The sequence below is a fragment of the Malaya genurostris genome, chromosome 3 (genome assembly GCF_030247185.1).
Source record: "Malaya genurostris strain Urasoe2022 chromosome 3, Malgen_1.1, whole genome shotgun sequence".
In the NCBI taxonomy this organism is placed as follows: Eukaryota; Metazoa; Arthropoda; class Insecta; order Diptera; family Culicidae; genus Malaya; species Malaya genurostris.
In genome coordinates this window covers 70,550,609-70,561,407 of record NC_080572.1, presented here as the reverse complement: position 1 = coordinate 70,561,407, position 10,799 = coordinate 70,550,609, and the positions used below count along the sequence as shown (strand labels likewise).

The window sequence follows — 10,799 nt, the reverse complement described above, 5'->3', positions numbered from 1 at the left end:
TAGGATTTCGTGGAGTTTGAAGTTTTAATGCTAGATTTATGATGCAGAATTGAAGACAGGTTTGATGTAGGATTTCAACTTTAAGAATTTTTGAACAAGTTTCATAATATGAATTTTAGATCTTGATTCTGGAACTAAATGCTAGATCTTAGCTTCGAACCTGAGTCTTTCCTAATTCCTTCTAATTCCAGAATTAAGTTTCAGAATTTCATTCCTCAATTCAGTTTCTGAATTCATTTCCAGAATTCGAAATCAGCATGCTCGAACTAAATTCGGAACTTAGGTTCTGGAACTAAACTCGGAACTTCTGGAACTGAAATCAGTTCTTTTAGTTAGGTTCGGAATTCGAGTTTAGAAAGCTGCTTTATTCAGGTTTGGAATTCAAGTTCTAGAACTTCTGGATTATATAAACGAGTTCAGTTTCATAATTCTAGAACTAAATTCTTCAACTGAATTCTTAAATTTTGAACCAGAATTTTAATAGTGAATTCCAGTTTCAGCATTCAGTCCAGGTACTGAATTTGGTTTCGTTCTGGAGTAGATAAGTAAATGATGCAAAAAGTACTCGACAAATCGGTTCTTTTTTGAGCCATAAAAACCTTCAAGAAGGATTTACGATGCTTACCTCTACTGAGAATGTAAATATTAGAAAAATACACACTTAAAAAATCCCTGTGATTTTACATCTTTTTAGATGCACCTAAATGGAGCATCGCAGTTCACGCAAATTCACTTGGAAGAACATTTAATATTGTGTCTAAAACTCCATGACATGAAATTCGTTGAAATAAAAAAAGAATACTGATAGCAACCGCCACGACTTGAACCGAGAATCATTGGATCGCATGTACGTCTGTTAATCGACTGAGCCACAGAAGCATACATCTGCTTGCCTGGAAAAAGGTGCATTTAAATTCATACAGTCACACCTGCTAGCATAATGCAAGTTACAGTCGAAACCAGTAAAATTCAAGCTAATCTAACATGAGGTCAATACAAATGAAATTTTCCGTAATTTGGCGAATTAGGTTTTTATGAATTACATCGTATGAGGAATTAAGTATTATTCAGATTTTTGATATGTGCTTCTGTGGCTCAGTCGACTAACTGGTGTGCTTTGTGATCTAATGTTTTTCGGTTCAAGTCGCGTTGTTGATGTCGATCTTTTGATTTTTATGCCTTCCGTTTTAAAGCCATGTAATTTTCAAATCATACAATTTAACATGTTTTTGAATATAAATATGTGTGAAATAAAGCTCCATTTATGTGCATCTGATAAGATGTAAAATCACAAGAATTTTTCGAACTGTGTAGCAATGTCTGTCATATAACCTATACACCGTTTTAATGAAAAAACTATGTAAGCAGTGAAACGGCTTGATAAGCATTATCTCTGGCTCTGCTCTAAATAAATCAACCATTTTGAACCGGTATACTGAAATGAAACGTGGTCGTGCAAAAACCGATGACTAACCACGCCCTGATCGGCCCCAAATGGGGCTGTTGCGAAAACCGTCTAAAAAGTTCATTCCATCGCTATGGAAAAAGTGATGTTGCAGAATTTTGCTTGAGCACTTGAATATGAAAGAATTCTCTTGTAAAATCATCAGGATTATGCTTCGTGCCACAGGAAAAATTCCCTGAATTCGAATTTGAACTGCTACCACCTCCACCATATCCGCCAGACTTAGTCCCCAGCGACTATCTTCTGTTCTCAGCTTAACATAAGGAGCTTACTGAAATGAGATTAGTGTGGAATGATGAGGTCATCGCTGAGACTGAAACGTGTTTTTAGGCCAACCAGAAATCGTTGAAATTTAGAATAAAATGTTGTTTTCTTTTTCAGACCGGAGACTGATGTTATTGGTCCGTTAATGTTTTATCGAAAATTAGATGAGCTGTTGTTCAAAAATTAAACTTTATTAATTGATATTCCTTAACTTACTAGTATTTGGTTTCATTTTAGCTTAGCAACGAAGTACTTAACTGAGTAATAAAAATCGTCTTAGTTAGTATAATCGACATCCTGTTGATATTTACCATGGGTTTCTTATTTGATTTGTGATTGTTTCTACCTAAGCCTATATTCAAGAATATTTCAATTTATTTCATACTAATCGCCACTACTCAACTGTCTCACATATGTACAATTCTTGCAACATAACACACCTACAGAATAACAACACAATTTAAATTAACCTCAACTAACCTCGCTCGTTAGATAAAACTAATAAAGACGGAACTGTTTTATTTTTGATAATAATCCACTTACGCCGTAGCTAACAATTCTTATATTGCCAATGTTGACTGAAACAATAGGGTCACCTCAGAAACAATCAACATCCTAGGTGCTTATCATACGTCTTTGAATGAGTTTTCAGCATCGCATTCTAGCCGGAGCACGAAAGCAGAAGCATGAGTGAACCTTGACAGCTAATTCGACGCAATAAATTAATTAATACTAATTGTCCGTGGTCTCGTTTTGCTCCAGTATTGCAATAATTGTAGGAGAGTTGCCGAAATAATTCGGTGACTACAATGGCCACCAACGATCAGCTCCGTAGCCTCCTACTGTAACAAATTTTGTTATTACACCTGCACAGTTGGATTGCCTAATTGTCCGGGCGGGTCAATTCCTCTTGTCTCTGGAACAAAGTAAAACGTTGTTCGTAGTGCAAAATGAAACAAGCAGATCAGGTCTGGGATGCGCTGGACAGGGTGATAGGATTGCGCTTGTTGATTGACGGCGGGCTGTTGTTTTTATCGTAACCGGAATAAACCGAACATTGAGTACCACGTGTTCAGGAACGGAAAAGCAGACGTCATTAGCAGCAGCCACAGATAATTGCAGGCGTAGTTCACTTTGGCACTGTATGCAGACGATTGCATCGAGGGACACTTGTTCGAGCGGTAGTAATCTTCGCAGTACATCTGTGGAAGATAATGGAATGAAAATTAGATCTATTAGTTAAGGTTCATGATCGGTAAAGTAAAGAATTGGATTGTGAGAGAAATTCAAAATTAGTCCTAAACCAGCCGGGGTAAACCAATGAACAAAATACCAATCGTTAATAGTACTTCTTCGACCAAGGTCAATCACATTGAATTATAAGAGCTGTCGTTCTAATCCAACAGTAAATCAAGTCGAAATTGCACTTCTATTAAGGGGGGGTGGTAAGGGATAAACAGTTTCGGAAAATAGTTTTTTTTAACATTTTCTTGTAGTTTAACATTTGCTGCTGGGAACGTACTTTATGGATACCTGGGGTCGATGATTCAGTTTAAGTTACCAAAAGCATTTTTGCCTTTCTCTATAGAAAGGTATTAGAATTGCTGGAAAAACCGACTTTCGAACGGAGCCTCGGAGACCCATAGTGTTATATACCATTCGACTCAGTTCGACGAGATCGGAAAATATCTGTGTGTGTGTGTGTGTGTGTGTGTGTGTGTGTGTGTGTGTGTGTGTGTGTGTGTGTGTGTGTGTGTGTGTGTGTGTGTGTGTGTGTGTGTGTGTGTGTGTGTGTGTGTGTGTGTGTGTGTGTGTGTGTGTGTGTGTGTGTGTGTGTGTGTGCGTGTGTGTGTGTGTGTGCGTATGTGTGAATGTGTGTGTGTGCACATTTCGAAGACATTTGAACGCGCTCAATTTTCTCAGAGATGGCTGAACCGATTTTAACAAAGTTGGGCTCGTTTGAAAGCTACTGCTACTGTCGGACCATTGATCAAGTTCGAAGATCAAATGGCTGTGACTTTTGGTTCCGGAGATATTATTGTATAAGTGACGTAACCGACAAAAAGCGTTGTATTTTAACACGCTCAATTTTCTCAGAGATGGCTGAACCGATTTTAACTTGGGCTCGTTTGAAAGCTACTGTCGGGCCATTGATCAAGTTCGAAGATCAAATGGTTGTGACTTTTGGTTCCAGATATATGAGGGTATATGTGACGTAACCGACAAAACACGTTGATTTTTACCGCTCTTATATCTATATGAGGGTGCCAAAATTTTGGGATCACCTCTATTTTCGTTAAGCTATGGTGATTTTTCAAGATCTATGAAAATTTCACTGAGTGGACTAAGAAAGGATTTTTCTTAGATTAGCATCACTGTTCTCATACAAATAGGCAACGCAAATGTCAAGCACTAGTTTGGAAAAATGATGCTGACTGTGTGACATAAACACTGAAGCATGCTTTTGTGAACTACTCGAATCAATCTGAATCAATTGGTGTCAAAATTAGTATCCGAACATATTTATTAAAAGTAATAAAATATAGTAATATAGTAATAGTAATAAAATATAATAAAAGTTATAAAAATAGTAAAATAAATTAATAAAAGAAATATATTTTCATGAGACTGTTATGAAAGAAGAGAAAGGCATTATCACACCACTACGTGGATTAAGAAGGGGTTTTTAAATACTTTTAGAGAAAAAAAAATTAAAAAGCGTTTTTCTGAAAATCAATTCTTCGAAGACCATGAAAAATCTACTGAACCGATTCTTTTTAAATTTGGAACATACTATCTTGGTATAAAATGTCTCCCCCCTACGTTTTTGAAATTTTTCCATTTTTATATTATGGTAGTTTTGCACCTCGAAATTGCCCGAAAATTTACCGTAAGATCGCGTTTTTTGGCTAAAAATGCCACGGACTGTTGAAAAATTAAAATAATAACTTGAGAACGACGAAGGGGGCAGAAATAATTCGTTCTTTAAGTAAATTTAAGAACATTTTTGATTTCAGATAATTCGACGCCGTGTTATCGTGTTCACCGCGCAACGTGATTCTCAAAAAAGGTTTTGGAGTATGCTCTTTTACCATCTCATTTTTCGGGAGCGGGTCATTTCGCCGAAAGTCGTTTCGCCGAAGGGATCATTTCGCCGAAAGGGTAATTTCGCCGGAAAGGTCATTTCGCCGAAAGTATCATTTCGCCGGAAAGGTCATTTCGCCGAAAGGGTCATTTCACCGAAAGTCGTTTCACCGGAAGGGTCATTTCGCCGAAAGGGTCATTTCGCCGAAAGGATCATGTCTCCTGTATGTTATGTCTCCTGTATAACTGATGCGGCGCAGCCGAAGCCAAGATGGGTCGACTCGAAGCTCAGATGGCGACGCCAGCTGAGTCGGCCGCTGACCCGCCGTCGGAAGTGGCGGCCTCTTGCATACAAAACTGTAACCGCCTCGTTTGCCCGGTCTACTCAAAGCTAGGTTTCTTTGCTTTAGTTAGATCCGAACGAGCGGTAGCGAGGTCGGACAGCACATGAACCTAAGCGATGTGACGTAGCCGCATTAGATATTTTTTCATTTGCACTTACTAAAGGGAAAATATCACATACATTTGCTTGGTAGATACAACTATGCAATTGCTTTGATGCTTAGTAGCTAATAGTCAACAAGTTTTCTTGGGAACTCCGTTCTGAGGTTCATGAATCAATCTTTATTCAAGAGTACAAGAATCGATCATCATTTAAAAAGTACAGTTGTAGGAGCGTTAACGCTATCATCTTTCATTTGTCTTTATTTTAAATCAATTCCAATTACGATTTTAGGACGATTTAAGGATTCGGCGAAATGACTCTTTCGGCGAAATGGTTTTCGGCGAAATGTCACTCGGCGAAATAACCCTGATCCTTATTTTTCAATAATAATATACGGAAATTTAAAAAGAGAAGAGTAAAGCAGTTAAATTCGCCGAAATTAGGACATGGCTCACTCTATCGTGCATGAAAACATGCACTGGGACTGGGAATGAGAGAAAAAAAATTATAAATTGAATATCCTTTTCTACCAAAAGAAAACGATAAAGAAATATTTTCATTGGCATCCGGCATGGTTTTCGTATTCGTATTCACATCAAAAAGTGTACTGTTGACTTTACTCTATAAGTCTTTTCGTTTACTCTATGTGCCGAATCTTTTACTGTCAATATGGGACGCATTTGGAATATTTTTTGATACGTTTGCATACTTCTCTGCCGTAAAACTGATTTTAAACCAGATTTCACAAGTTATATTTTCTTAAGATACTCTTTACTCTTTACTCTTTACTCTTTACTCTTTACTCTTTACTCTTTACTCTTTACTCTTTACTCTTTACTCTTTACTCTTTACTCTTTACTCTTTACTCTTTACTCTTTACTCTTTACTCTTTACTCTTTACTCTTTACTCTTTACTCTTTACTCTTTACTCTTTACTCTTTACTCTTTACTCTTTACTCTTTACTCTTTACTCTTTACTCTTTACTCTTTACTCTTTACTCTTTACTCTTTACTCTTTACTCTTTACTCTTTACTCTTTACTCTTTACTCTTTACTCTTTACTCTTTACTCTTTACTCTTTACTCTTTACTCTTTACTCTTTACTCTTTACTCTTTACTCTTTACTCTTTACTCTTTACTCTTTACTCTTTACTCTTTACTCTTTACTCTTTACTCTTTACTCTTTACTCTTTACTCTTTACTCTTTACTCTTTACTCTTTACTCTTTACTCTTTACTCTTTACTCTTTACTCTTTACTCTTTACTCTTTACTCTTTACTCTTTACTCTTTACTCTTTACTCTTTACTCTTTACTCTTTACTCTTTACTCTTTACTCTTTACTCTTTACTCTTTACTCTTTACTCTTTACTCTTTACTCTTTACTCTTTACTCTTTACTCTTTACTCTTTACTCTTTACTCTTTACTCTTTACTCTTTACTCTTTACTCTTTACTCTTTACTCTTTACTCTTTATTCTTTACTCTTTAACCAGCAAACACTAATAATGGCAGTAATATAGCCTTTTAATAGCACAGAAAATTCTTATAGCTTTATATCTCTGCAATTTGAAAGCTCATCGGTTGTAAATCAATTAGAATTCAGCTTACATAATACACACCTGTCATAAATAAGCATGATCCATGAATAGATGTATATTTTGCCAAAATCGGTCCTAATTCAGTCTCAAGAGCGATGAAAGTGCCAATTAGCGATTATTTGCTGTCATAGTGCGGCATTAGTATGTGCTTATTGGTTATTTGGGCAGTTAGAGTGATAGATCAAATGTGAAATTTCGTTTACTTAATAAACAAACCGGCATAATGAGGCTCTGCTTGTTACCAATTAAAAGATCAAATATTGGTAATGGGCAATATATAGTGCGATGCATAGAAATATTTGCATGCAGTAAGAAATTTTTGTTGTATGCATAAAGTGCTAGTCTTACAAACTCTTTGTCGTATGTTCGAGCCCTGATCTGGGAAGATAGCATTAGGCATGCATGCAATGTCGGTTAAAGTCCGTTAAAACAAATTGGTCAAATCCTACAGGAGGAATGCAATATCAAGACTTAACACATCGTTCAAAATGTCCTAGAGATGACGTTTGTAATGTCAAACTAACTTCATTTTTTGAAAGATGAAATACGTCAAGTGTTCACTCGTGCAGTGGGTGCAGCGTTCGCTCACAGTAGAACAAATGCATTAACGATTCAGAAAGCGGCAGTGTTCAGTCGCAATAAACAGGATTTCTTGCGTCGGTATGTGAAAATATACGAAACATGGATCCGCCAGTTTACCCCGGAGTCTAGTCCGTAGTCAGCTGAGTGGCGTGTAGTCTGGGAAAGCCGTTCAAAAAGCGCTTCTGAATCATCAATAGTATCAATTTCTATATTAAAGAAAAATGTATGAAATTGTTTGAAAGTACCGGTATTTAATGACTTATTTACTTATTGTACAAAACAAAAAAATCCTAAGTGTTCGAAATTTATTTGCTTTTTTTACTTGAGCAGATCTAAGACATATATTATAAATTAAAAGCATTTCTGAACCCGTATTTTCATAACCTTATCAAGTGATCAAAACTATGTAACCACGAAACAAACAAACTCACTCAATTGTAATCAATATATAAATTCAATTGTTTCAACTTACTTTAATTAACGTAGAGGACATCTTATCCAGAAAGCCCCTCGTAAATCTTGCAGTATCCGTTCCACACGTTTTCTTCGCCGCACTCTCGGAGCAGTCCAGGTACTCGATGAAGGAACAGCACACCGTTCGCACATCGTCCTCGGCATTCCTGCCGGCCGTCGTATGAATGTTCGGTTGCTGCTGATGGTGCCGCTCGTGACGCCCCTGATGGTGCTGCTGCTGCTGCTGTTGAGTGATAACCGAAACCGTGTTGTGATACTTGCGGCCGCATACCTCATAGTCCGGCTTGACCCGCTGGAGGCAGGGGGCATGCGATAGGAATTCGTTCTGGTAGGGACCTTCCTTGCAGAGATCCCGCACGAACTGATGGGTGCCATTATAAAGTTTATTGAAGCGATCTCGTTGCTCCAGCGTCATACAGCGCCGGGTGTAGCTCCGGATGCACTGCAGGCCGGTATTTAAATCACTGCAAGTACAGAAAAGAAGCAAGGGCGGAACAAGTTAATAGTTTGTCGCTGGGTCATGAGAACTATTATGGTGTAGAATAGCGAGCACAATGTCTTGAGACATAGATTGAAACATTCATAAGAACTATTCTTCTTTACATAATGGGCAACCGGAGCACCCTATTCGGCGAGTGAGGGCCTGTTAAAATGTGTCACCGGGAACCGGCCATGTCACGTTTGGGGGATTTATGGGCACATATAAAGGCCAGCTACGAATGAACGAAATGAAAGAATGCTTGCCTACAAGCAACGGTTCGAATGTACGCAACACTATTCGGATGAGGGGTTAGTTTTCTGCTCCGGAGTATGATTGTGCCGTTTTTTCTTCCTTTAAGTGAACTAGGCAAGGAATTATGTTTATGCCAAAACGTGACAGCTGTGAAACCGTTTAAGCTATTAAAAGTTGAGCAATAATACTCATTTCGTAATAGTTTCGAGAAAGGGCGGGTAGTCATGAAAAAAAAAACGAAACTATCCCTTTGGGTTTAGTTTTAAAGCAGCTGGCTGCTATGAGTCGTAGTAAAATTAATTTTTTTGTACTAGAGAGTGAAATTGAATTACTTCAATTTATTGCACCCAATCTCTATCGCTGTTATTTTCAGGTGCCCGGGCAACAATACTAATGATCGAAAATATCTGTACAATTGTGTGAACGATTTTTTAAAACTATCGCAACGATGTGCAAGGTATCCTCCTAAATGAATAAAAAAAAGTGAACGCGCGGTGTTTTACTCATATGACGAAATTGCTAAACTGAACAAAAGGAGCTTGAATTTCGGTAATAAATGGTACATGTGGATCACGTTCCTGTTAAAAGCAGAGACTTTACTTCAGAACAGTTTTCGAAAATGTAGTGTATTAAGTGTTAAATACGACATAAAACTATTGTAAGGTTGTATGAACTGTTGATGTAGCACTACCCAGCTAGTTTCAAAATCAATATTTGTTTTGAATGCTAAGACAGCAGTCCTAATAAGTTGCTTAGAAACTAACAAACTAAACAGACAGGGTAACCCAGATTTTCAAAGAATTAATTTCGAAATCTCGCAGACACAAATAGTGTCTGCGAGATTTCGAAATTAATTCTTTGAAAATCTGGGTTACCCTGTCTGTTTAGTTTGTTGGACTTAATGATGGGAGGTAGTGAGTTCGTTCAACCAGTATTCCATTATCGAGTGCACGTTTGTAATGTTAATCTTACCTCATTTTTCGAAAGAACCAACCTTCAGATGACATGTGTCAACAATTGTCGTCAATCGCACGTACCGACATATCAGTGACGTTACTTATTCATTTTTCATAGAAATATGGAAATAACGTATTGATTGCTATTTAAAAGATAAAAAACCATACCAGCCCTCAAAGTTCGTGAGATTAGATGTGCTGAGATGAATAGATATACGATGACTTAAATCTGTGCATGACAAAGGTCTTTTCCAAAACCAACAAGGCATCAAGAATCCAGAGAGCTGATCGACACAGTTAAATGGCAATAAAAAAGAATTGCTTGCGTTCGTATGAAACAGTGGACGAAACACGGATCCAACATTTCTATCCGGATCCAACATTTACCGAACCGGCAAAAGAAAAGTTACGCGATGTTGTTATATTCCACTTGCGATAGCATTCTCGTACACAATGATTCACTGTATGGATGTTTTTCTCAATCTCTATATAGCTAGCTGAGCATCGGAAAGATGTTAGTGATGCTTAAGCTGGACTCCTCTGGTTGAAGGTTTCCAAAAGATTTCTGGTTGCTCAAATGGCCCTTGTCACGTCTCGCCTTTCTGCACCCACCTGATATGGAAGCTGTTTCCTGAAACCGACGCATTTTGTTTTGGTGGCGTTGTTGTCAACAATATTTTAAGCTACGTTCATACCATACAATCAAACCACACTGGTGTCAAAAGTTAATTTCTACAAACCCAATATAAATATAACTCTTGTCTAGTATTCTCTGCAAAACAAGTAATTTGACCTCTTTTTGAATAAGAAAAAAAAGTGGTTTGTTATAGTTTGATTATATTCCATCGAAATCATTTCCTTATGTTGGTGCAACCGCATGAAGAAAGATGTGAACACTGCTTAAACACAACATTTGACAGCGAACTAGACCCAAAAGAACCAAAAATTTCGGCTTCAAGCCAATTGTATGCAGATGACAATCGCACCACCGGGGTGCCTTTCTGTTGAATATCTTTACATCCTCCGTTAACAAGTCATTCTTAACTATGTCTTCAGTTACTAATAATTGACATAACAATGATTAGCAGTGCAGGCAATACGATGAAAACAGTTACTTGTCAAAAGTGCAACAATGCATTGTGTTAATGTGTGATTGGCACATTGTTCTGAGCGTCCGCCCTTTGCATAATACTCAAAA

The 10,799-nt window shown here is 37.4% G+C and overlaps 1 protein-coding gene across 5 annotated transcripts in view; it reads right to left on the bottom strand.

Moving 5' to 3' along the window:
- Positions 1-1,899: 1,899 nt before the first annotated feature.
- LOC131439305 (uncharacterized) overlaps positions 1,900-10,799 on the bottom strand; it is a 145,371-nt gene continuing 136,471 nt past the window's right edge. For all 5 annotated transcript variants that reach the window (XM_058610169.1, XM_058610168.1, XM_058610166.1 and 2 more), the window contains exons 4-5: positions 7,911-8,376; positions 1,900-2,931 (exon numbers count right to left, since the gene is read on the bottom strand). In XM_058610169.1, coding sequence (XP_058466152.1) covers positions 2,761-2,931; positions 7,911-8,376 — 637 coding nt within the window. In that variant the 3' untranslated portion in view covers positions 1,900-2,760. The remainder of the gene's footprint in view (positions 2,932-7,910; positions 8,377-10,799) is intronic.